Genomic DNA, 27,703 nt, shown 5'->3' with positions numbered 1-27,703 from the left:
CAGGACTCAAAATCTCTCCCTGAAACAATACAAAATAAGTTAACTTCATCTTGGCTGAGAATGTAGCTCAGTGATAGAATGCTTGCCTAGCATGTAGGAGGCCCTGGTTAGAACCTTAGTACCACCAAAAAAAAATTTAAGATGAAATTTATACAATACAATATAACTCTATTACAAAACGTTTAGCAAACCTGTACCCTTTTTTATATTGATTACCTCAGGTATTTTGTCATATAGATGGAAAACTGACTAACATAGGTAGATAGGTGATAAATATTAAGATGTTATATCAAGTTTGTTTACTGTTATGCAAAACCTGTATATTCCTACATTTTGTGTGTGTTTAGTTGATCTTGATTTCTGAGTAAGATCTGCTCAAATCTCCCTTAATGTTTATTAACTGGGTGATTTATCTTCATGTCTTGGCTCATTCCTGCTCTGGATCCTTTGAAGCTATGATGTCATATGCAGCTGCTTCTCTGCATATTCCAGTTGCACCCATCATCCAAGGGCTGGCTGAAATACCACTTCCTCTGTGGGCTCAAGAGCACAGAGCGAAACCTAAACCCGTCCTTCTGGACACCCTTTCTTCACTTACCTCTTTATGGATTGGCCTCATTCTCTCTTTAAGCTGAGAAGGGAGCCCTTAAGAAAAAATGTGATATCTTAGTGGAAACCTCTCCCTACAATTCCAGGCCCTGTTTAATGAAGGGTAGATAACAGAAAGAGCATTTACTTCCCAAATATCTTATTGCCATACCTACATCTATTTGGTGCTGATCCCTTTATTGTGAATTCAGTCTTCCCATTGTAAAATTAAAACAATGCTTCTAGAGCAAAGTAAATCTCTGTAGCAAAGAGGCTCCATGAATGTGCCATATTGTGAGCACAGTGCCCAAGTTCACTGTAAGAGCAACGATGTGCTTGTTGCATCCTGTCTTGATTGTTCCCCCATGAAGAACTGGTGCAGCTGTGGAACAGAGTCCCTTTCACAGCCTTCTGGACTGAAATACTTAGAAAAAAAAAAAAAACACATGCAGCGTAGATGCTTAAGCTGAAAGAAAAGCTTTCTCTCCATTTGGATCCATCAACATTTACTAATGTTTGATTTTACTAATGTTTGCAAAACCACAGAGGGGTTGGTGGGTGGAGGGGGGGTTGGGAGAGGATTGGTGTGGAAATGGGCCCAAAGCTCAATCCAACACAATCCTAGCTTGAATGCATTTAAGTTACAAATGTGCATGAAGCTTCCTTGCAGGGGGCTGGCTCAGGGTGGGGTTCAGCATATTTTGGTGGATTTTATTCCAGAATAGGACTAGGGGTATAGCTTGGTGGTAGAGCACTTGCCTAGCAGGCATGAGGCCCTGGGTTCAATCCCTAGCACCACAAAAATAAGTAAATAAATGTGTTAGCTTTGCACCAGTGTCACTGTGACCAAAATACCCGAAAAACAACAAAAAAATTAGAGGAAGAAAAATTTATTGGGGGCTCACAGTTTCAGAGTTCTCAGACCATAAATGGATGACTCCAGTGCTCCAGACCCATGTGAGGCAGAACATCATGGTGGAAGGGTATAGTAGAGAAAAGTTGCTCAGCTCATGGCAGCTAAGAAGCAGAGAGAGGCAAGTGGGGAAGAAGCCACAGGGAAGATGAACCCCTTTAGGGCACCCCATCTCCTCTAACCACATCCCATCTGCCTAAAGTTACCACTCAGTCCCTTCAAATTAGGATGGACTTATTAGGTCACAGTTCTCACAATCCAATCATTTAACCTCCAAACATTCCTCCATTAACACAGGAGGTTTGAGGGAAATACCTCATACCCAAACTACAAGAAATAAATCAGAAATATTTTATAATGGATATATGTTTCACTCATTGGGAGACCCAAAGGAATGTCCCAGGCAGCCTGGGGTTGACAGCACCACATGTCAGGTGCACAATCATGTTAGTGTGTTGAGGAAGATTGCCTTCGGTCAAGGGAGGAACAAGGACCAGGGCCCTCTTCTTGTCCTTGATTTTGTATTTCATGCCCTATCATAGACAAGGAAGAGAAAATCAAAATTAGAAAACCTAATTGTGGACAAGTATGACTTGTCTCAGGTGCACATGATCTGCCTGGCAGCTCCTTACCATGTTCCTGACACCCACAGCCCCAAAGTCCCAAGGATCAGCTCTGTACGTGAGCATAGTTTGAGAGAGAGCTCTCAGATAAAGCAACTACTGAGAATTCCAACAGAAAGAGTGTGTGACCTGAAAGAGAAGAGCAAGAAGGGCCAGTTCCCAAAATCATTCAGGCCACCTCACCAATCCACACTAAGACCTGATGCTGAAGCAGCCCAGTCCCCTGACCTCCCTAATGCAGGATCCCTTCAGGGGGATCAGGAGGGTCATCCACATAGCATACTTGGTGGATACTTGGTGCCAGGGACATCAGAGTCACCAAGACTGGCCTTTTTTTGGTCTTTTCTTCCATCTTCCTGGACAGTTCCTTGATTAACACTGGAAACCTCCAGAAGACTTCTTGCTCTCTATGTTCATATCCAGATTTAGTATGTTTTTCTTTAGTAAATGTTTCTTTGTTTTCCATGTAGCCTCAGGACAATTTTCAGAGACTTCAAATGTTTGTTTGTTTGTTGTTTCTGATTTGCACCAATTATGGTTGTTGGTTCGTGAAGCTTCTCACTTCTTTTTGGAAGATATGTTTCAATATTAGTTTATGATCTATAGTTTTACTTCCTTTATACTGGAAGAAAACTCAGGGTCTCTTAAAGTCCTGCTAACCCACTGGGCCTAGTCATAAAACTTCATACAATTTTATCAATTGAAAAATTAAAAATCAATTTAATCAATCACTGCCTCCCCATGATGAACAAGGACATAGAGAGGAGTGGTCACTCTGGGAGAACATCACTGACCATGTCCTCAGACAGGACCTCTGTTTGGACTTGAAGCTTGTTTCAGATCATGCTGGGACTCCAGAAGCAGGCCAGCAAGACATGCCTTTTCCTTCTCCATTCTGCACAATTACCCTTTAAGTGTGATACTGAGTCCTTGCTATCCCATCCACAATGCAGCTGCTCAGCCCACAAGCTGCCCAGTGTCCCCCAGGATATCCCCCCAGGTGCCATAAGTGACTGCCAGAACTTGCAAGACTTGGGCCTGTCTGTTCTGGAGATCTCCCCTCTAGCCACGTGACTTCTGCAAACCGTTTCACAAGCCATTCCCTGGTCAGCCTCAAAAGGACAGAGTCAGGCTGCTACCACAGGGATCTCAGCAACAGGACTTACAGTCCCTCCAGAAGACATCCAGGCCAACGAGAAGGTCTGCCTCCCTCTGGCAGCTGCCCTGTACTCCTGATTTGGTTTGCCAAGTCGTCAGGGGTGAGGTGGCCAGAGGAAAGTCTCACCTTCCATTGACAGTCCTTTCCAACCCCCGAAAGTACCTTTCCCAAGTCCACTGCAAAGATCTGGTGGCTGATTTTTCTCTCCCACCACCTCTCAGAGTTTGCATTTCAATTTCATGCATAGAGCTTCATTTGGGAAGATGTGTTTTAATATTAGTTTATATTCTATATTTTTATTTCCTTGATAATGGAAAAAATTCCAGGGTCTCTTATAGTTCTGCCAACCCACTGGGCTTAGTCATCAAATTTCATACAGCTGGGCATGGTGGCACACACCTGCAATCCCAGCAGCTCAGGAGGCTGAGGCAGGAGGATAGTGAGTTCAAAGCCAGTCTCAGCAAAAGCAAGGTGCTAAGCAACTCAGTGAGATCCTGTCTCTAAATAAAATACATAAAAGGGTTGGGGATATGGCCCAAGGGTCGAGTGCCCTTGAGTTCAATCCCAGTACAAAAAAAAAAACTTCTTACAATTCTATCAATTGAAAAATTCAAAATTTATTTAATCAATCACTGCCCTCCCACTATGAGTAAGGTTATAAGGAGGAGTGGTCACCCTGGGAGAATGTTAGTGACCATGTCCTTAGACAGGACCTCTGTATGGACTTGAAGTCTGAACCAATTTGCAGAAAGGTTCTGAAATTAAAATGGGGCTGAAGAGGGGCAAACTACACAACAGCTTCACAAAAGAAGTCAGCCTTCAGTGCCCTGAATAATGTACCTTTGCAAAGACTTCATCCCCTAACCACCCCTTCTCCCCTTTCTAGCTCCCTCCTTATCTATGCTTTCATTCCCAAATCTGCTCACACAGCCCAGGCTCCAACCATGCCAAGTTCTTGTATGTCACTGGGCTTTCACTCGTGATGCTTTCAAAGGGGGAAACTACTCATTCTTAAAGACCCTCTTCCAAAATCTCCGGGAACCTTCTCCCAAATCCCCAGATGGACCCCACTTTCTGTGCACACTGCATTCAGGGCTGGCGTATCTGCCTCCCCAACAAGTGAAGGGACTCTTGGGGGCCTGACTGTGCCTCATAGGTCTTGGTATTCCCCAAGGCTCTAAACACAGCAGTGCAAAAACCTCGGCTGACTGAAGTTATTAAAGACACACCCAACCATAAAAAAAAAAAAAAAAAACTTTCAGACAAGACCTCAGAGGTTTCAAAGATTTTAGAGATTTTGGATGTCAGTCCCAAGAAAGCCACTAACTTTTTAAATACCCTGAAATAAAGTCAGAAATTCCAGACTTAGAGAGACTCTTTACTCAAAAATAGCAGACAGCAGCAGACAGAGAACATTAGCATGTAGACTTCCCTCTCAGGGTTCCTTACTCTTCAGGGAGCCCCATGGGAAGAAAGCCCACCCCAGCCCCAGCATAGAAGGAAGGCCCTGTCCTCACAACCCCACTCTACCCACACCAGCTTCAGAATCAGGAAGATTTGCAGATTGCACGTGGCTCCTGGGGATCCCCAGTCTCTCTCACTCCTCAGTCTTTCTAGCAGTGGATCTATCTGGGCTCCCCACCAGGAGGACTCAGGGTTCCACAGCACATAACATTTGCCAAATGCTCTCACCTACCCTTTCTACATGGGTGTGGTCAGGGGCCAGGGTTGGGCAGGAGATGGGGTCAGGGTCACAGCTGAAGAGGAGTTAGGTCCAGGGCTGGGGCTGACATAGGGAGAGAGTCTGAGAGGAAATGGCTAGAGACAAGGTGGCCTAGCACAGGGGAGTGAAGGGTTCAGCAGAGGATGATTTCCATGCCCAGCACACAAGTCCTGGCTTTGTCACTGTCTTTCACTGGCCCAGGGAAGAGTGAAGAGCTTGAGAGGGCAGCCTGAGTCCCAGTCAGGCAACAGGCCAGTCACCAGGGACTATCAATCTGAATGGAGTGAGATGCAGCCATAGCAGACCAGACAGTAATGACATCCATCCACCAGCTCTCGCAGCCCCAGGAACATTCTTCCAGCTTGTCTGACATGGTCTTCTGTCTAATGGGCTCTCACAGGAGCTGGTCAGTGCGTTTGCTGCGCCACACCACCAGGCCAGCCATGGCCACAGTCAACAGGACAGGCACCACGATCAGTGGGATGAGCACCTCATCTGGGGGGTCTTCCCAGTGGGTCCTGTCCACTGTGCAGTTGGAAAAGAACTGCCGGTGGATGCCAGTGATGAAGCCCTGGGCCAGTGGATTGGGCCAGTAACAGCCTACAACATTAGTCTCCACCTCGGTGCAGTTGGTGAAACTCTCGTAGTACCTGCAAAGGCAGAAAGTGAGATCACAATGCTCCCCAGGGCCCCTCATGCCTGCCCCTGACCCCAGGCCAACAGGACAGGTGGGAAATGTTCCAGGCCCAGTCCTACTTGGACACCAACTCAAAGTGTGGCCTTGGAAGCCACTTCCATACTCCCAACTACATGGGTCATCTATATCTATGCCCTTCTGTCTGTGTCTCCTGCCCCCTTGAGGACTTGAGCTCCTAGAACCCAAAGTTTGGGCCCAGCCCCCAACACCCAGCACCACCCTAGTCTGCCCAGAGGACAAGCCAAGTGCTACTTTTCCAGGGCCAAAAGATACCTGGGCCACAGCCACATGGACCTGCAAGGCCCTCATCATCCAGGGACACCCTAGGATCCAAAAGTAGGGTCTGTCTGAGGCCAGGGCCAATAGCCTTCTAACCAAGTCAACCTGCTCTCATATACCAAGTGGCAACTGGGAGTATCAGACCTGTGAGCCCCACCCACCTCTGTCTCCTGCTGGGAAGCTGCCTCTCTCTGCCCCACCTGGCAGGAAACATGCATCTCAAGGGGGTTCCCTGTTCATTTGATCAAACATGGTGTTATGCTTTAAATGTGAGGTATACCCCAAAAAAAGCTCACATGTGAGACAATGCAAGAGGGTTCAGAGGGGAAATAATTGGGTTGTGAGAGCCTTAACCCAATCAGTGAATTAATCACCTGATGGGATTACTTGAGTGAGAACTGAAGGGGGTAGGGTATGGCTGGAGGAAGTGGGGCACTAGAGGGATATGCCTTTGGGGTATGTATTTGTATCTGGCCAGGGGAGTCTCTCTGCTTTCTGATTAACATGTGAGCTGCTTCCCTCTGCCACACTCTTCTACTGTGATGTTCAGCCTCACCTGGAGCCCCAAGGAATGGAGCCGGACTTCTATGGACTGAGACCTCAAATAAACTTTTCTTCCTCTACAATCGTTCTGACCAGGTCTTTTAGTCACAGCAACGAAAAAGCTGACTAAAATACATGGGAATGGCTCTCAGCAAACCACCCATGATGAACCTTGCCTGTCCAGTAGGCAGGTTCTAGTCAGTTCTTGAGGTTGACTAAGGACCATGGCTAACTGAACCTAGAGTTCAGCCTGACGTATATAAGGATTTTCCAATAGCCACCTGACCTGGAATTTGGTAAGCAGCCTCTGAAGGTGGTGACCATCCTGCTGTTAGGATCTTCAGGGCTGACAATGGCAGCCATCCATTCAAGATGCTCTGGAGGAAGCTGGGTGGACACCTGCCAAGAGCCGGCAGCTCCCACACAGAGCAGCACTTTCCCACGCCTGTGCTGCAGATGCATGACAGACACAGGAGAAGGAGGGTCCTGGCTCAACTTTCCCAAGGGGTCAGGCAACAGGCCCACCTCCTCCTTTCTGTACTGTTCCAAGAGGGAGTGGCTGACCTGTCCCATCAACAGGAAGGGGCCTCTTCCTGCAAGGAGCTTCCTGCACAGAACAACATCCGAGTCTGCATCTCACAAAGGCTCTCCTGAGCTACTCTTTCTTAGGCAGTGTGGAGAAACCTGGGTTGAGTCACCCAACCAGACTCCTGACTGATTCCACCAGGCTCCTGACTCATCCCAGGCTGGGTTACAGCACCAAGGCTGAAACGCAAGCCATACACTTGTGCCTTCCTAGGTAACCCTCTGGAGCCTCAGACATAATGCAGCCCCTGGATGTGCCCAGGCTCTAGGAGCACCTAAACAGCCAGGTCCATGGGCAAATCCTTTGACCCCCAGAAGTTCCCAGTTTCCATTGCCCACCCACTCTGCTCCACCAGGTGATCTGGGACAGGAAAATCATCTAACACTACTCTGAAAAATCCTTTCTCTCGAAAGTGCCTGGCATCTTGATGTGATGAGAACAACATTCTGTAACTCTCAGGACTCCAGATCTGTCCATGGAACTGCTGCCCAGAAATACTGCCAACGACAACTGCCCACAAACCTATGCGGCTAAGCCAGACAGAAAGACCTTGGGAGCATCTGCGAACCAGGCCTGTGGGTGGGCAGGGCCCTGGGCAGCTAGTGGACGGAGTATGTAGGTGGGTTTGTGGGTGAGCTGTGGGTGGGGCAAAGGGCAGAGCCATGGGAGGGACTGGGGCCAGGGCATGGTGTGGGTGGGGCCATGGGCAGTGTGGGTCAGGGTACCGGACCTCTCAGGGCACTCACACTATGAACTCAGACAGGTTGCACCACTTCCAGACGTCCACCTTTTGCATCATGTCTGCGAAGGCCTTCCCACACAGAGGCAGCCGTTCCAGCATCCGGGTCTCATTGCAGCCGCACACTCGGGCACACCCACCTGGGAAGAGGACAGCATGAGAATTCTACAGGCTAACATGAGGGGTGCCCCAGGGACTCTGGCAAGGACAACCTCTCGCAGCACCTCCTGATGTCCCCTCATAGGCAAGCAACTCTTCTCTCTGCCCTGACCTCCCCTCTCCCAAAAAGGAGACCCACCCAGGAGGCAAGTCTGCCCCTTCATCACTGCAATGATGCAGGGAGCAAGCAGCAGTGAGAATCCTCCCGAGGTGAGGAGGGGTCCTAGGCACATCAGTAATGGCCAGGAGGCTCCAGCTCCAACCCAGGGGTGGTGGGTGGTGGTTGCAACAGTTCTGAGAAGGGATCTGAGATGTGGGGACCACCCCATGGCCTATAGAAGGAGCAGAGTTCTGAGCTGGTAAGGACCACTCAGCCCTATACAAGCCCCACTCTGATTTAAGGAGACCTGAGTCTGAGGCAGTCCTTGCCCCAGGATTTTCCAGTTGGCCTTCCCAGCATCTTCCCACAAAACATCTCATCTCCTCCAACCTTGCAAATTCACCCCACACACTCTCCCCTAAGGAACATCCTCCCTTCCACTACGCAGGGACTTCCTATCCCCGAGGACCCATCCCACATCATGGTCATCCCATTTCCTGGTGAAGGACCTACCAGCTCCTAAACTTCCTTCACCTTCACCCAACCCTTGCTTTGCACATTATCATATAATCAAAGGAGAGTCCGTGTGTATGTGCCCTGGAGTGTGTGTGTGTGGGGGGGGGGGGGGGGGGGCCTGCTGTCTGTGTCCTGGCAACCAGTGTTTGGTTATAGGAGAGACGGTGGAAGGGAGCAGGAAAGAGACTCCAGACTGGAATGGGATAGATCTACCTCACACAGCCTCACTGGTTAGGAGCTCTACCTCAGTTTCCCCATCTCTAAAGAGGGAAACAGGACCATGAGACTCTTGAGTTTGCTAAATTAAGTCCTGTGCCCACAGAAGACCCATCTTTATGAAGCCTTTGTTACTGGTGTTCTGTAAATTTCTCACTGCTTTCCCCTCCTTTAGCAAAAACCTGTCAGGGGAATGAATGAATGTTACTTTCCCAGAGGGCAAATGTGTCAAGATCCTGTATTCTCTCTTTTGCAGCTCAACTGGGCACCAAAAAGGTGTTTGATAAATCACCTTGATATGGAAATGGGGGATACAGACCAAATCATATTCTGTACAGCAACCTACTCCATCAGACCACAGTACCCCAGCCACCACAAAAGAGGCCACAGCCCTCTCCATTTTCATGCCAGGGAAGGTTCTGGGGCCCCCTAAGTTCTAGTACAAAGGCTTGGGACCACAGATAGGGTTGAGGTGTTGGGCTCACAGACTTGAGGGAACTGGAGTGCTCACCTCACCTCCACCCACAAGAGGAAGATTGCACAGGGGTCATCATGAGTGAAATAGAACAGGCAGACAGGTACCAGTGGATATACCAGAGGGCCTGTGTGGGAATGCCCTTTCTGTCCATGGGAGCTTCCCTAACACCCACCACATCCCAAGACCCCAGGGAACCACAAGGTGGGGCAGGAGGGTATGCACACAGACCTGGCTCAGCTGTGGGCCCCTGCCACCTGCAGGCAGACAGTGGGACAGAGACTGGCTGCATCCCCCAGCACAGCCTATTGGCTTAGGGCTCAGCATCCTCTCTCTTCCAGAACACACAGCATCTTGGCCCTCTATGTTTTCTTGCATCTAAATGCCCATCATCCCCATGTTCACCTGTCCCACCAGCACATCTGCAGGCTCAGCTCATGTAACAGCCCACGACATCCCTACACCCCTTCTCTCCAGAAGGAAGGCCACCCTGCAACCCCTCACCTCACCCTGACCTCACACTCCTCCAGGAGCTGGATTTTACTGTTGTCGTGGCTCTGCCTCATGTGTCTGTGTCTATGTGTCTGGATGTATCTCTGTGTATCTGTGTGTCTATATGTTTGTGTATGTGAGTATGTCTATGTCTGTATGTCTGTATCACTGCGTGTCTGTGTGTCTGTGTGTGCATCTGTGTTCCATGTGTTCTGCATATCTGTGTGTCTATATGTATCTAAGTCTGTGTATTTTTGTGTATGTATGTGTCCATGTGTCTGTATGCATGTCTATCATCTGTGTTTGTGTGTCTGTGTGTCTTTGTGTTTGTGTGTTTGTGTGTCTGTGTCTATGTGTTTATGTGTTTGTGTGTCTGATTGTCTATGTGTCTGTGTGTTTGTCTGTATGTCTAGTTTGTGAATCTGTCTGTATCTATGTGTCTGTATGTTTGTATGTCCGTGTCTACATATCTGTGTGTTTGTGTATCTGTGTATGTCTGTGTGCCTGGTTTGTGAGTCTGTGTGTATCTGTGTGTCTGTATGTTTATGTCTACATATCTGTGTGTTTGTGTCTGTGTGTCTATGTGTGTCTATGTATCTGTGTTTGTATGTCTATGTATGTGTGTGTCTGCATAGTCTGTAGGCAAAGTAACTGATGCCTAGCAGAGAAATCAGTGCCCTGGACAGTCAGTCCTGTCCCTTTTTTGTATCTGTATGTATCTGTGTGTCCATGTATTTGTGTCTATGTGTCTGTGTGTCTGAGCCCGTGTGCATTTGTATATGTGTCTCTATGTGTCTCTGTGTGTATCTATGCATATGTCTGTATGTCTTTGCATGTCTATATGTGTCTCTGTAACTACATGTCTGTGTGTGTGTGCCTGAGTGTGTACCTGTGTGCATGTCTGTTGTGTCTGTGTGTGTATGTGTGTCTGTGTGTGTGTGTGTGCACATGCACATGGTGTGTTTCTCCTCTATCCTCAGCTCAAGTGTGGCCCTGGGAGATTCCTGGCAGTGTTTACTCAGTAAATAAAAGGAGCCCAGGGCTTGGGTGTGGCTCAGTGGCAGAGCACTTGCCTTGCACATGTGAGGCACTGGGTTCAATCCTCAGCACTACATAAAAATAAATAAACAAAATAAAGATACTGTGTCCATCTATAACTAAAAAATTAAAAATATATTTTTTAAAAAGGAGCCCAGGATCCTAGTGGTCAAAGCAAAGTGAACTGTGGACAAAGTAACTGATGCCCAGCAGAGAAATCAGTACCCTGGACAGTCAGTCCTGCCCCTTTTTTCCTCCCCACATTTCACTGGCAGGACCCTATAGAGAATGACTTTCCCCCACCCACCAGTGGTCAGTGAGGTCCACACTGAAGTCACAGGACTATGACCCAGCTGGTGTCACACAGTCACCTCAAAGTGTGTGTCTTTCTTTCCATAAAAACAAGATCAAAGAGGCCACATCATACAACCAAAATCCTACACTTGTTACAGGCAGCCTGGATGACCCTGAGACCTGGCCATGACCCACAACTTCTGCTGGATGCCATCTACAGCAGCAGTATGGAATTGTTTAAAGCCTATCCAAGCCTCAACGTATCCTTATGTCCAGGTATATGGCAGATCTCCAGACCCACTTCCTGCTGAAAACAACCAAAAGCCCTGGATAAAATATAAATAGTATACTCATAAAAATCATCAAAATGACGAGATGGGAAGAATTGTCAAGCCAAAGACTAGATGGAGTGGAACCCAGAGCCATGGGATTGTTTTTGCCCTGAATGTGTCTGCCCAATCTAGAAAATGGGACAGATGAAGCCCGAGATGGAGGTGTAATGGAAGGCCCCCAGTAACTGACATCCAGCAGGAAATGAGCTAGAAATAACTTCACCTTCAGCAACTTGGAGGAGTAGTACCTAGGCATGGGCAGAAAAGGGGGAACCCCCTCTGAGAAGACACAACACAGGCCAACCTTCTTGTGGATTCACAGCCCACATTCACATGACCTGGATCTACCCAGGGAAAACCCAACTTACACGTCGGCTTAAACTAATCATGGAGAGGATCCAGCAGAAGCAAATTCAGGCCCTTTCTAGAGGAAGGAACCATGACTGAAGTCCTCATGAAATCACAACCTGGGGCTGGGGATGTGGCTCAAGCGGTAGCGCGCTCGCCAGGCATGCGCGGGGTGCTGGGTTCGATCCTCAGCACCACATAAAAATAAAATAAAGATGTTGTGTTCACCGAAAACTAAAAAATAAATATTAAAAAATTCTCTCTCTCTCTCTCTCTCTCTCTCTCTCTCTCTCTCTCTTAAAAAAATATCACAACCCACCTTCCAAGAAATACAGGCAGCTCACAACGCTCACAACTAAGTATTGCCTCAATAGAAAGTGTCACCAGCAGGTGCAGCCTTCCCATATGTGGCATATATCAAACGGAGAACATTATTTAGGAAAACCTTTACATCTCAGAACAGTGAGCCTGTGATTTAAGCCACAACCTGCTCCCACCGATTCCCAGTTCCAGTTATAAAGGCTCTGCTCCAAGTGGGTACAAACATGGTGGAAGAGGATCCTCTCTATTCCAGCTCCAAGTCTAGGGCTACAGTTTCACCCTAAAAGGGGCAAATGCATATTCCCCTGAGCTCCATGTCATAGGAGGTCTCTTTATTATGGCAGATGAGGCCAGGATGACAGGTACTCCCTTCCTATCCAGTGGAGGCTCTGCTCCAGGCATGGCAAGCCAATAATACTACCAGCTCACAGGTAGGGCACAGGGTCCTCAATGGGAGAAGCAAGCCAAGGAGACCAGGAACTACAATCCAGTACCTTCTCATAGAACAGAGATGTCACTCTGATAGAAACAGGTTACTGTCTCAACCCCAAGTTCAGTATGGTGGCACCAAGGTCTTGCCCAGAGGTTAAGGACAGATTATCTCCACATCTCTGGCAAAGAGGACTAACTATATTTGGAACAGAGCACCTGCATATGCCTAAGGTCATTGTCAAAAAAAACAAGGGAGTTTTAGTAATAAGGCATTAAGAGAGGCTGGTGGATCCACTATACAAAAACAACAAACAAAATGGTAGACCAAGTGGCAGTTTAACAGAAAGAACCAGGAAAGAACCCTCCTGGAACACCACTCATCCCCACAGGTCCTAAGAGGTGTGCACTGCATGAGCTGCACCGTGCAGGACCCAGCAAGGCAAGATGTGAGGAAGACAGGAAAGCACTCCCCAAGTTATACTCAGATCCACTGGCTGAAGGTAGGGCCTTACTAACTCATGGGGCATAAGCACAACTTCTAACTAAGCACTAGCTGACCTATAAGCCACACTGCTCCAAGGCAGAATCCAAGGAAACCTGGCAGTTTTTTAAAATGCCATTCATTCCAGATAATCTGTCAGACTGTTCATATGCCCAAGGCTGCACCCCTTCAGAGAGACTGAAGAGGGAACTTTCCAAGGTTCTAGTCTTTGGCAAAACTTGGAGCAAAATTGTAAATTCATTAGACTGTCAACTAACTCTCTGCAAAGCCCAAGAAGTATAAATAGCAAAGTAAGAATAGTGAAGTATAAATAGCAAAGTAAGAAGCATAAATAGTAAAAATTTTGAAAGACATAAAAATATCTTGAGAACAGGAAAAAAGATTCATTCAAGGGAACCCCAACATGATTGACAGCTAGCTTCTTAGAAGAAACCATGGAGCCCAGAAGCAGTGGGGTGACATATTGCGCTTTAAAAAAACTGTCAATCAAGAATTTTATATTCAGGGATCCTAATTAGAATAAGTTATACTCCATGTATGTATAATGTTAAAATACACTCTATTGTCATGTATATCTAAAAAGAACAAATCTTTTAAAAGAAATAATAATAATAAATATGGGTAAATGGAAGAAAAATCAATAAAGAGAAGGGAGCAGGGGGAAGGGAAAGAGATAGGAAGGAGAGGTAATCAGATCTGAATTAGAATAAGATATGTTCCATGTGTGTATAATTATGTCAAAATGGATTCTATTATTGTATACAACTAAAAAGAACCAATAAAAATTTTCAAAAAAATTATATTCAGCTAAATATCTTTCCAAAAATTAAAATTAAATAAAGATATTCTTGGAAAAACAAAGCAATAGCATCAATAACAGACTAATGTTACAAGAAATGCTAAAGGAAGTTATAGTCCAGTATAGACTGCTTGCCTAATATGCATGAAGTCCTGGGTTCAATCCCCAGCACCCAATTAAAAAAAATACCAAAGGAATTTCTTCAGACTGAAAGAGAGTGGCAACTGATAGAAATTTGAATGCAAATGAGGCAGAAAAACAGCACTGGTAAAGACTGGGCCCTTATGAAACACAGGTTAAAGACCTAATTAATCTCTCTGAAGTAAAAGTAGAACAGAAAAACAAAAATGATGTGAAACTTCTTTTAAAAATATCTAATAAATTTTAAAATATTGAAATCATATAATGCCTCTGACCACAATAGAATTAAAATCAGAAATCACAAACAGAAAGAAGTTGGGGAAATTCGCAAAAATGTAGAAAATAAATAACACATTCCTAAATAACCAATAGATCAAAGAAGATTTCATAACAGGAACTAGGTAATACTTTGATATGAATAAAAATTAAGACACAATATACAAAAACTTAGAAGGATTCAGCTAAAGAAATATTTAGAGGAGAAAATGCAGCAGCAAACATCTACATTTTTTTAAAAAAGACCTCAAATCAATTATCTGACCTTTTACCTTACCACACAGGAGAAAGAACAAACTAAGTCTAAAGAGAACAGAACAAAGGGGGGGAAATAAGATCAGAGGAGAAATTAATGAATTATAAAACAGAAAAATAATAAATGAAATCAACAAAAGGAAAGACTGGTTCTTTTAAAAGATCTGCAAATTGCCAGGATCACGAGTTCTAAGCCAGCCTCAGCTCATCGGGTGCTAAGCAACTCAATGAGACCCTGTCTCTAAATGAAAACACAAAATAGGGCTGGGGATGTGGCTTAGTGGTTGAGTGCCCCTGAGTTCAATCCCCAGCACCAAAAAAAAAAAAAAAAAAACAAATAAGAAGGTAATTCAACATAATGCAGCACATTAATAGAATGAAGGGGGAAAAAACACATGATCATCTCAATTGATGCATAAAAAGCATCTGATAAAAATCAAATGATTTTTCCTTATAAAAATAAAATGACAACAAATTAAGGAAAGAATAGAATGTCCTCAACATGATAAAGACCATATGAAAACCCCAGAGTTAACATCATACTCAGTGGTGAATTTTCCCCTAAAATCAAGAAAAGATAAGGATGTCTGTTTTCACCACTTCTATTAAACATAGTACTGGAAGTTCTATCCAGAGCAATTAGGCAAGAAAAGAAATAAAAGTCATCCAAATTGGAAAGGGAAGTGTAAAACTATCTCCATTCACAAATATCATGATTTTATTTGTAGAAAATGCTAAAGGATCCACACCAAATAAAACTGTTAGAAATAATAAACTAATTCAGCAAAGTTGCAGAATACAAAATCAATACACAAAATAAATTGTATTTATATACATTAACAATCCAAAAAGTAAATTAAAAAATAACTTTATTATAATACAATAAAAAAATTAAATTATTGGTTATAAATTTAATTAAAAATGGCAAAACCTATACTTTGTAAACTGTAAAACATTGTAAAGAGACATTAAATAAAGGAATGGGATTGTGGCTCAGCGGTAGAGCACTAGTCTAGCACATGCAAGGCCCTGGGTTCAACCCTCAGCATCACATAAAAATAAATAAATAAAATAAAGGTATTGTTTCCAACCACTTCCAAAAAATAAAAAATGTTAGAAATTTTTAAATAAGACCTAAATAAATGGAAAAATAGCCTATGTTCATGAATTGGAACACTTAGTGTTATTAAGATGTCAATATTACCTAAAATAACCCACAAATTTAAAATCACAGCTAGCCCTCTGCAATAAATTGATAAACTCATGCTAAAATTAATATGGAAATACCAGGGACCCAAAATACCCCAAAACAACCTTGAAAAAGAGGAATAAAGTTGTAGAACTTACAGGTACCAATTTCCCAAATTACAACAAAGCTACAGTAATCAACACAGTGTGGTACTGGCATAAGGCTACACCTATAGATCAATGAAATAGAATTGAGAGTCCAGTAATAATACCACACATTATGACAAATCAATTTTCTACAAGGTCACCAAGACAATTCATTATGGAAAGAACAATCTTTTCAACAATGGTCCTGAAACAACTGGATATATACATACAAAGGAATAAAAAGTTGGACACCTTCTTCACATCATATGCAAAAATTAACTCAAATGGACAACAGACCTATATGTAGAGCTAAACTATGAAAATTTTTAGAAGAAAATACAGGAGTCAGTCTCTGTGTCCTTGTACAACACAGAGCTGTCTCGTGTATGACATCAAAAGAACAAGCAACAAAAGAAAAAAAAATAAAGGGGCTGCATCAAAGTTTGAAAATGTTTTGCCTCAAAGGAAGCCATCAAAACAGTGAAAAACAACCCACAAAATGGGGAAAAATGCATTAAAATCAAGTCTGATAGGAGACTTGTATATATAATAATATTTAAAGAACTTTTACTACTCCATGATATACAAATGGCCAAAAAGCACATGAAAAGATGATCTACATCATTATCACCAAGGAAATAGAAATCAAAACTACAATGAAATATCGCTTTAGATATACAAAAATGAATATAATTTAAAAGACAATAACAAGTTGTTGGGTTAATCAGTAATGAGTACCTGAGAAAGCCTGCCATGAGATAAAAGGCCTCTAAAAAGAATACGGCCCCAACTTCCTTAATAAGACTCCTATAGTGCAAGAATTAAAACCAAGAATTAATAAACTAAAAAATTTCTTCTCAGCAAAAGAAACAATCTGTGAGGTGAACAGAGAGCCTACATCCTAGGAGCAAATTTTTACTCCTCTAGGGTATATAAAGAACTCAAAAAGCTAAGCACCAAAAAAACAAATAACCCAATCAACAAATGGGCCAAGGACCTGAACAGACACTTCTCAGAAGAAGATATACAATCAATCAACAAATATATGAAAAAAATGTTCATCATCTCTAGCAATTAGAGAAATGCAAATCAAAACTACTCTAAGATATCATCTCACTCCAGTCAGAATGGCAGCTATTATGAGGACAAACAACAATAAGTGCTGGCGAGAATGTGGGAAAAAAGGTGCACTCATACATTGCTGGTGGGACTGCAAATTGGTGTAGCCAATATGGAAAGCAGTATGGAGATTTCTTGGAAATCTGAGAATGGAACCACCATTTGACCCAGCTATCCCTCTCCTTGGACTGTACCCAAAGGAGTTAAAAACAGCATACTACAGGGACACAGCCACATCAATGTTCATAGCAGCAAGATTCACAATAGCTAAACTGTGGAGCCAACCTAGATGCCTTCACTGGATGAATGGATAAGAAAAAATATGGCATATATACAAAATAGAATTTTACTTAGCAATAAAAGAGAATAAAAATCATGGCATTTGCAGGTAAATGGATGGTGATGGAGGAGATAATGCTACGTGAAGTTAGCCAATCCCAAAAAAACAAATGCCGAATGTTTTCTCTGATATAAGGAGGCTGATTCATAGTGGGGTAGGGAGGGAAAACATGGGAGGATTAGATGAATTCTAGATAAGGAAGAGGGGAGGGAGGGAATGGGAGGAGGCAGGGGATTAGCAAGGATGGTGGAATGTGATGGACATCATTATCCAAAGTACATGTATGAAGACACAAATTATATACTTTATATACAGAGATATGAAAAACTGTGGTATATATGTGTAATAAGAATTGTAATGCATTTTTCTGTCATATTTTTTAATCAATAAAAAAGAGAATATTTTTTAAAAAAGAATATGGTAATGAGGAAATGGATAGGGGGAGCTAGCCACTTCCCTTATATGCACTTCCTGGGAAAGAATATGAAAAGAGTGACCTTGGTTGTAAAGTAAAAGAATGCACTCATAAATCATCTGAAGAAAGCCACTTGCACAGTGGGCATGCAACCCAGCCTATATTTTTCCCCCTGTAGCCCTCCACTGTATCCTGGCTGGCCACTGCCAAGGAGTGATTAAGTAATAAAATGTCCAAAACCTCTCCACTGAGTCCTCCAAGTTCTCTCTTGGGGATTACTAAATAGGCGTGGATCCTTTACAGGCCTGGGGTTGAACACAATTGTTGGTGAGAATGTGCAGAAATGGGAACCTTCATGTACTATTGATGAGAAAGCAAAATGATGCAGCCATATTTAAAAATGGTCTACAGTTTCTCAAATGTAAACATAGAGTTACGGTGATCTTGCAATCTACTTCTAGATGTATATCACACATGTTCACACAACAGTTTTTATATAAAGGTTTAAGCGGCATTGTTTGTAGGAGCCAAAAGTGGAAATAGTCCAATGTCCATCAACTGACAAATAAATAAAATGTGGTATATGGACATAGATACTATATAGATACAACTGCATAATATTATTTGTCCATGAAGTAATGGAAGTTTTTGTCCACAGAGAAAGAAGTACTGACGATGCTAAAACATGAATACCTTAAAAATATTAAGTGAGAGAAGTTAATCACAAAATACCATATACTGATTCCATTTATATGAAATGTAGAGAACAGGTTAATATATAGAGAAAGAAAAAATAGTGATTGCTTAAGGAGAAGGAGGTTCAAATAAATGGCTGCAAATGGATGTGGGAATTATTTGGGGGGTGATGAAAATGCCCTAAAATTTATTGTAGTGATGAATGCAAAATTCTATGAATGAACTAAGAGACATTGAATTGTATACTTTAAATGGGCAAATTGTATAGTATATTAATTACATCCCAATAAAGTTGAGGTTTTTTTACAGTAAAATACAAAATTTTTTCAAACATACAAAAGTTAAAAGAATAACAGTGCCGTGGACCACACCTGTAATCTCAGCAGCTCAGGAGACTGAGGCAAGAGGATCACAAGTTCAAAGCCAGCCTCAGCAATGGCAAGGCGCTAAAAACTCAATAAGACACTATCTCTAAATAAAATACAAAATAGGGCTGGAGATGTGGCTCAGTGGTTGAGTGCCCCTGAGTTCAATCCCTGGTTAAAAAAAAAAAAAGTCAAAAGAAAACACCTAAACCACAAATAAGGTTTGGAGTGTTCTTCAAGGAGAAAAAAAAAAAACTATATAAGAAGCAAATATAGACATATTCCAAGGAAAGCAGAGCACCAGAAATTGTAACTATGTAATATATAAATTTTGTATCTCAATATTTAAATATATTTAAAAGCTGACTGTGAAAACAAAAATAATAATGTATTGTAGGATTTATGACTTAAGTAAAAGGTATGATAGCAAGCGCTTCAAGTCAGGAGGGAGACATGTCAGATTTTTAGGTTATATACAAATTGATATATGTCACTTAAAGACAGACTGTGATAAGTTAAAGATGCATACCATAAACTCTAAAGCAACCACTAGCCAGGCACATCTATAATCTCAACTACTTGGGAGGCTAAGGAAGGATGATTTCAAGTTCAAGGCCAACCTCAGCAATTTAATGAGATTCAGTCTCAAAATAAAATAGAAAGGGCTGGGAATGAAGCTCAGTGGTAGATCACCCTCTGGATTCCATCCCAGTAACTACAAAAAACAAATAAATAAATAAAGGTAAATATAATAAATACAGTAATCGTTAAAGTAACAAAAAAGTTACAACCAATTTGCAATAAATAACTATACACTGGAATTGTTAAAAACAATAAGCCCAAAAGAGAAAAGGAAAAAAAGACTTATAGCATAATGATAAATTCAAATTTAACTATATTGGGCTGGGGATATAGCTCAGTTGGTAGAGTGCTTGCCTTGCATGCATAAGGCCCTGGGTTCAATCCCCAGCACCAAAAAAAAAAAAAAAAAAGGTAAGTTTAACTATATCAATAATCAGTTTCAAAATAAGTTGTCTAAATAATTCACTTAAGAAGCAAAGATTGTCAGATAACATCAAAAAGCAACACTTAATTGTAGGCTGCTTACAGGAATTCTATTTGAAATAAAGACTCAAAGAAAGAAAGTAGGAAATTCAATTTCTATTTGAAATAAAGACTCAAAATAAGAAAGTAGGAAAAGATAGACTATGCCACCATAAATCAAAAGAAAGATGGAGCAGCCATACCAGTAGTGGACAAAGAATACTTTGGAGCCAACAATATTACCAGAGATAAAGAGGGTCTTTTCTGGGGCTGGGATTGTGGCTCAATGGTAGCATGCTCGCCTAGCATGTATACGGCACTGGGTTCGATCTTCAGCACCACATAAAAATAAAGACAGTAGGGCTGGGGTTGTGGCTCGAGTGGTAGCGCGCTCGCCTGGCATGCGTGGGGCGCTGGGTTGGATCCTCAGCACCACATACAAAAAACAAAGATGTTGTGTCTGCCGAAAACTAAAAAATAAATATTAAAATTCTTTCTCTCTCTCTCTCTTTTTTTTTAAAAAAAAAAGACAATAAAGTCCATCAACAACTAAAAATTTTTTTTTAAAAAAAAGAGGGTCTTTTCATGACAAAAAAAAAGGCTTATTCAACAAGAAGACAGCAATCTAAAACATTTATGTATTTAATAAAACAGCATTGCAATACACAAACAAAAACAGAACTGTAAAGAGAATACACAAATTCAAAATTATAGTTGGATAATTCAATATTCTTCTCTCAATAATTTACAGAACAAATAGACAAAAAAAAAAATCAGGAAGACTTTAGAAAACTTAAGCAGCACCAGAGCAGAGGTGCCCACAGCAACAGGGCGCACACTGTATAGAAGAGGTAAGATGTGCACAGTTGTTTGGGTAAAAGGGAATGAGAAATGACTTTAAAAAAATGGACCTAAGGCCAGGAGCAGGATGGACAGGTCTTTGGAGTTTATTTAAAGCTTAACAGAAAGGCAGAGTGAGTTTTCATCCACAGCAATCTCCCACTGAGCCCAAACAGGCCTTCAGAGCCTTCACACCATGAAGTCCCAGGCAAGCACTGCCAAGTCCAGGGCTGGCATCCCTTCAAGAGAATCCTGTGTCATCTCTGCAGCGAGAGGGTTTAACAATCTTCTGAAGCTTGACCATCCCACCTACCATCTGCCCAGTCTGGCTGGAAAATAGAGGGCGAGACCTTGTCCACACTCGTCCTCAATTCACTGTGTGACTCTGGGCAGGTCCCTTCACCTTGCTAGCCTATTATCACCTCATTTTTAACAAAGAGTAATTCTGATTCTGAGTGTTTCCACTGGTTAATAATTGTGCACCTACAAAATCTCTGTCAAGGCTTTACACCATCACAATCCAGCTTTCTATTTCCACCACTGCTCCCCCAGGCTCCAGCTATCCCCCACCCTCCCAGGGGTGCCTACCCTTCCTCCTTCATAAATCAGACTGCCTTTATTACAAACCCTTCCTGGGCTCCAGCAGCTGCCCTCTCTGTGCAGGTTGGTGACTCCAGGTTCTATTTTAACACAGCTTTGGACTCTGAAAAGCTTTGAAGTAAATGATTATCCTGCATTTTGAAAGTAGAATAAAGCTATTCCTCCCTGAGACAGGTGGGGACCACATGCACAAGCCCATCCAGAAAGCCCTGAGGCTACGGGATCCAGCTCCAGCTCCTCTGGGCACTGCCATCTCTCTACAAACACACAAGATAGAACAGAGATACCTACTAGGCTGCACACTAGACCCACTCAGGCCACAACTCAGGCCTGTTGTTTGAGAACCTCAGATAAGAACTCATGTTTGTTAAGCTCCTCTCCAATTGACTCCCATGTTCCCAGATCAATAACGAGTGATAGAAGGCAACACATCTCCCATCACCTCCTTGGTGACCTCGTACTGTACAGATTCCGCTCTAGCAGGCCTGGGGTAGGGCCAATGTGCTAATGTCGGAAAAGCTCCAGATGATGCCATGCCTGCAGGTCTGAGGACCACACTCTGAGCAGTAAGGGCAGAGAGGATGGAGAACAGCAGGCAGGAACCAGGCATCCTGAATGTTCACCTGGGCTCTGCCCTTCAGCCTTGACACACTCACTTCCATCTCTAAGCTTCCATGTCTCTACCTGGAAATGGAACCAGAGGCACCCAACTGGTAGCACCTTGTCCCATTTCCTTTCCCCTTCAGCTCTTGAGTCTCCACCTCCCTCAGCACTGACCAGTGTACCCCAGGGCCCTGTTCTAAGTGTGGTCCAACCCACCAACCTACAACAACCAGAAGGAACAGGTGCTTAAGACAGGAACAGTGACCTGCGCAGTAAGACATGGTGGGGATCAAGATTCAGAGCCACGTTGACTTCCCACAGAGTTACCTCCAGGTGGACTGTCATCCCTGGTCTGGGCTAACACCCTCACCCAACTCCCATCCTTGATTTGTCAAGCAAGGGTCTATCCTAGGCTTGCCTCCTTGCTCTGGGTGCTCCAAGTTCAATGGTACCTGCTCATCTTCCCCTATTTTCATTTCCTTTTCTTCTCTCCCAGTAAACATTTCAAGTACCTGTGGAGGCTGGGCTGTGTACCAAGTTTCAGGGTCCAGATCAGCATCTATCCTGGGAAGAACCTTGGGGAAAAAAAATATCTGGCCTCTGTTCCATCCCAGTTAAAAGACGGGAAGACAGAAACCCAAAAGAAAAGCAACTTTCCCAGGACCAAATACAGAGTTAGCCTCTGAGCCAGAGATGCCTTGAGCAAGTCTCTGCCGCCTGCTCAGCTGCATCTGCCAAGCCTGGTGGTGAAAAGGCAGCTCTGATCCATGTTGGGGCACTAGTGACTGAGAAGCGCAGTTCCCAAGGGCAACATGGAGGCAGACAATGGTGAAGGCAGCCTGTGCTCCTTTCTCCCTAAAGCCTCTTTGTTCCAAAAGCCTCCTTTCCCTGCAGGTCAAGGATGAGCTCCCCACCTCAGGCTTTGACAGTCCACAGGCTATTCCCCATAAGCAGCCCTTGTCCTCATTCCTGGCCTGGCTTCATCAGTCCCTGTTGGGATCCCTCTCAGCACCCTTGGGTCAGTCTCCTGAGCTCCACCTGCCATCCTAATGGGCACTGGCCAGGAAAGTCCCACTTGTCACTCTCTTGTCCTACTCAATCTCCCTTTCCTCTCTCTCCCCTTCCCCTTCCTCCTCTTTATCCTTTGGAAGTCAGAATGAATCTGAATCCTTATAGGTATTTGCACAGCCAACCCAGATCATGGCTATATCTGGCAAACCATTTCTCCAACATAGGGCCATATCTGATCTTTGCATGAGCCATGATGCTCTGAAACTGATCTCTGGGACAAGATACCATAAATACCAGTGACCCTTCAGTGACCATCACTCTCTCTGAGCTCTTGTTCTCCCCCTACCCCTAAGGGACAGATCAAAGACCGCACTGATTTTCCTCCACCCCCATGTCAGAACAGGTATTGCCCAGCACCTTTACCATGGACCTATAAACCTCAATCAAGCCAATGAGGGATCTCTTATAATATGCCTGACTCAATTACTACCCTAAATCTTAATGTGCCCCAATTCTCCACGTGCCCCAGACCCTTCACGTGCTCCAGAATTTTGATGTGTTCCAAAACTTACACACCCCAGAACCTCCACATACCCCAAAATCTGCCTGTGCCCCAGAATCTTTGTATACCCTAGGATTTCCTCATACCCCAGAATCTCTCTGTGCCTCAGAACCTCCATATACCCTATAACTTCTAAATATCCCAGAATCACCATATAACCCAGAAGCTGTATGTATCCCAGGACCTTTGTATTCCCTGGAATCTCTTTTCTTGAATCCCTGCATGTCGGCACAGCAAGAGCCAGGCCCAGGCAGTTGTACATGTGCTACTAAGGACCATGTGCAGGTAGGTATCTCAAGCAGATGTTCTGACATAACTTCCTTAACCAAGAGTGCTCTGAAGATGCCCTAGGCCCACACAAGACAGGCACATGGGACACATGTAGTGCTCTCCATAGGGGCCCATTCTGACACCATATCTGATACACACAGAGTTTAAGGGGGTCCTTACACAACCCCACAACCCACCCAGTATAACAGTAACAGAGTAAAGACACAGGACCCTGAAACCCCATAAAACTGGGTCACTCCACTCAGGCTACTGGCTGTGTGCTGCTTACGGAACCAGTGAAGTTCTCAGGAACTAAATCAAAATAAAAATCCATTTTGGTTAGGTTCATCGGGAAACAAAGAACACAGAGGCCTGTGCATCTTTTGGTCTCAGGGACTTCCAGATGCTGAAGGATGATAAACAGCCAAACAGATGCATTTCCAAGAGAAAAGCCTTTTGTGGTCAGTCATTTTGAAATGAGATCCAGGCGCTCTCATCCTCCTCCGCAGTAACCAGATGACAGCATCAAAGGTGTCTGTGGTAGGCCTTGGACATTGGCCTTAGAAGGCTATGATATATATGATATGTGGGAAATTCTGCCCCCAGTACCTTTATCCGGGTAATTCCATCCCTACCCCTCCACTTCAGTTTCCTTATCTATAAAATGAAAAGTGGAACCAGGCAATTTCCAAGACACCTCCAGTGCTTAAAAAAATCAATAGCCCTGCACTTGACCAACCACCTCCTTGAAGACTTTTAAGTCCCCAAGGATACTTACTACTGTGTCCTTGGATGTATTTGACTCAGCAGAAGTAACATGACCACAGATGACACAGTGGTGTCATTACTTTTATTTTTTTAATATTTATTTTTTAGGTGTAGATGGACACAACACAATGCCTTTATTTTTATGTGGTGCTGAGGATAGAACCCAGGTCCTGCCTGTACTAGGCAAGCACTCTACCACTGAGCCACAATCCCAGCCCATTACTTTTATTAATGACAAAAGGGATGGTACCAAAAAAAATGATGGTAATATGTCCACACACAGAGACATATACACATATTAGGGTGTCCTATGTTCTAGTGCTGAATGTGAACCCTCATGAGGGACATGTGCTAGGCACAGCCCCTTATTTAAGCATAAATCCTTTCTCTTCATAATCCCATGTCCAGCACAAGAGGATTGGGAAGAATTCAATCAAATCAAACTGATCATCACAGAGCCCTCTACAGGTTGCTATAGCTGCATCCACATTGTAGTCCAAGAAACTGAGGCTTAGGGCCAGTAAGTGTCTTATGATGTTGGAATTATGATGCAGGATTTTCACCCACACCAAGAAAGTCCGGGCAAGAGCTGAGCACCATAGCAACTACCTGCTTAGTAGACACCTCCTAGACCCCCCATGACATGTGCAGTGCCAACAGCTTTCTGAATAATGCTTTATAATTCTTAAAGAAACACTGCAAGTCAGCACCCTCCCTGTTCAGAACTGGTCTTCATGACTGGCTGGTCAATAGGAACTATTTCTTCAGGTCCTAGTCCCAGCAGTGGGCAGGCCCCCAAACTCCTACTCTGTGCAGCCTAAAGGCAGCTCAGGTCACCAATGTGTCAGGATCCAGAGCACAAATGATCACCATTCCTGGAAGTTGGGAAACTCAGCTCTTTCCTTCCAGAGGGCAGATTGAATTCTGGTCCCACCTCTGCAAATTACTTATGACCATGAATACATTTTGCCTCTCTCTGACTTTTGCTCAGGCCAGGATAATACCAGGCAGGTCTGTGAGAGGCTGGACCTGGCCCCCACTAGGGAACCTGGCCCTTAGGCAAGGGGGACAGTGGGAACCACCAAAACAGGACAAAAAGGTAGACCTTGGAGACTGGGTCCATAAAAGACCCAGATATATTAAAGAGGAAGATTTTCATAGTTTCTTACTGCACTCCTTTTCAATTTCATGCTGGAGGTGGCCTGGAGAATCTCGGGTTCCCTCAGAATGAACTGGGGATTTTCCTTCCACCATGAAGATCAAGACTGCAATCAGAGGGTCCTTGCATTGAAGGCCTGCTGAAATCCCAAATAGGTATACTGATTTCTAGAAGTAGTCACATGCCTTTACCCTTTTAACACAAAAATCCACCCCAGACTGGCTCCAACTCTGGATCTGAACAGAGACCTCTTCAATAGAAGGAAAGTCACCACTAAGCCTGGTGCACCCTTTCCCACCTCACTTATTGAATCCCAGATTTTAAATGCTGGGGAAACAGGCCCACCTTTTCATTTTACAGCCAAGGAGGCTGCAGCCAGAAGAGGAAAGCAGAAAGAACCCAAGAGGCAACAGCCCTGGTGGATAGATCCTGAGTCACTGATACCCAAGCCAGGGCCCTCCCCATCACCAGCTTCCCTCTCGCTTGCCTAGAAGCTCCACCAAAGCCCCTATATCAGACACACACACACACTCACATATATACATTACACACGCATACGTGTAAACGCACCCTCTTATTCTTGGATAATTTCTTCAGTAAGCTATTTCAAAACAAGTTTTTAATTTAATCGATTCCCATTTTGTAAGCTATGTTTCTCACTGAGTCTGTTTTCTCTCTGGAAAAGAACTCGGGTAGAAGCTGTCAGAAAGGCCAACGCTACCAAGGTCAGGAGTCCTCCAACCCACACACTCGCACAGTGTGCACCACTCATCAGGATGGGGAACTCACTACCTCCCCCTCAGGTAGGGAGATGGTACCCCAGGCCTGGGACGTCGCAGCAGCCCACAGGGAAACCCCGCGCCTCCCCTGATGCACAGGTCCTTAACCCTCAGATCCTCTGATGTCAGGGAGATCCAGGACCCTCCAGCAGAACCTGGGGGATGCTCTGGGGTCACCGCACGTCGCTTCTGAGCTCCAAGGAAGGGGAGGTGCGCAACCTAGGCGCAGCGGGGGAAGGCGAGGGTTTGCGCGGCCCCGCGGCCGTGAGAGGCTGGAGGGCCCCGGGGCCCAATTTCCCCTTACCACAGAGCAGCAGCAGCAGCGGGAAAAGATGCAGCCGCAGCGCTTGCTTCTCCATGGCCAGCGGGACTCCGGACGGCTTGTCCGGGTCTGGGCTCTGTGGAGCGCAGTGGGGTGCGGGGCGGGGCCGCGGGAGCCCACTCCCTCAGGCCACTCCCACAGTCGCGCCCCCAGTCTTCGCCCTGGCCACGCCCCGGTCACGCCTGAAGTAGGAGGTGCAGCCCAAAATGCGCAAAGCACCATCCCTCCGACTGAGGGGCGGGGGAAGCGAGTGCTCTGGATTCTGGGCTGGAGTCAGAACCAAAGTGAGAACGGGATGTGGGATTGGACAGGGAAGGAGGGGGTGAAGAAAGGCTGCAATTCAGACCGGGGGCCGTACAAAGTGGGGACAGACTTCGGGGACAGCCTGGGCAAAGGGCTGGGGTGAAGATGGGATAAGGATGGAGTGTGGACTGATGGAGAATTGGGGGACAGGCTGGTGGGGTCAGACTGGGAAACCACCAGGGGTAGACTGGGTGGTGGATAGACTTGGGAGGACCTGGAGTGCAGCCTGGCAAAGAGGAGGACAGAATCCTGGGTGGGAACTTGGTAGGGAAGAGCGTTTGTGCAGAGACAGATTGGGAAGTCAAGTCTCCAAGGAACAGGAAAGGGTATGAAGAAGGTTGCTATGCGACTGGGATTGGGGAGGGGGGAATGACACATGTGAGCTTTCGAGCCTGAGGCAATGTGTGAATTTGTGTGCACATGTGAGACTGTGTATAAGAGGGGGTGAGTGTGTGTGTGGCAGGAGCACACACAAATGGTTAAGCCAGGAACAAACTTGGGGGTATTTCAGCAACTGGCACCCACAAAGCCCTGGCCTCTCAAGAGCATCAGGGACCCTGAGGACTGGGAGGGCCTTTTCCTCTAGCCACAGGTCATTTAGTCATAGGACGGGTCACCTCTGTTAC

At 44.6% G+C, this 27,703-nt stretch overlaps 1 protein-coding gene across 1 annotated transcript; it reads right to left on the bottom strand.

The window, feature by feature from the left end:
• Positions 1 to 1,462: 1,462 nt before the first annotated feature.
• Ramp3 (receptor activity modifying protein 3) lies at positions 1,463 to 26,859 on the bottom strand. Its single transcript, XM_027938401.3, has 3 exons — positions 26,757 to 26,859; positions 7,858 to 7,990; positions 1,463 to 5,656 (listed from the first exon to the last, which is right to left on the bottom strand). The coding sequence occupies exons 1-3, from the start codon at positions 26,809 to 26,811 to the stop codon at positions 5,401 to 5,403; spliced, it is 444 nt and encodes a 147-aa protein (XP_027794202.1). The 5' UTR covers positions 26,812 to 26,859; the 3' UTR covers positions 1,463 to 5,400.
• Positions 26,860 to 27,703: the final 844 nt, after the last annotated feature.

This window comes from Marmota flaviventris, chromosome 1 (assembly GCF_047511675.1).
Source record: "Marmota flaviventris isolate mMarFla1 chromosome 1, mMarFla1.hap1, whole genome shotgun sequence".
NCBI lineage: Eukaryota > Metazoa > Chordata > Mammalia > Rodentia > Sciuridae > Marmota > Marmota flaviventris.
Note: the sequence above shows the minus strand (reverse complement) of the source record. Positions and strands in the feature narration are given on the sequence as shown.

Coding starts and splice junctions, on each gene's coding strand:
- Ramp3 (XM_027938401.3), bottom strand. CDS start 26,811: ATGGAGAAGCAAGCGCTGCGGCTGCATCTTTTCCCGCTGCTGCTGCTG. Junction 7,991..26,756: donor GCTGCTGCTGCTGCTCTGTG/GTAAGGGGAAAT, acceptor TCCTCTTCCCAG/GTGGGTGTGCCCGAGTGTGC. Junction 5,657..7,857: donor AACCTGTCTGAGTTCATAGT/GTGAGTGCCCTG, acceptor CTGCCTTTGCAG/GTACTACGAGAGTTTCACCA.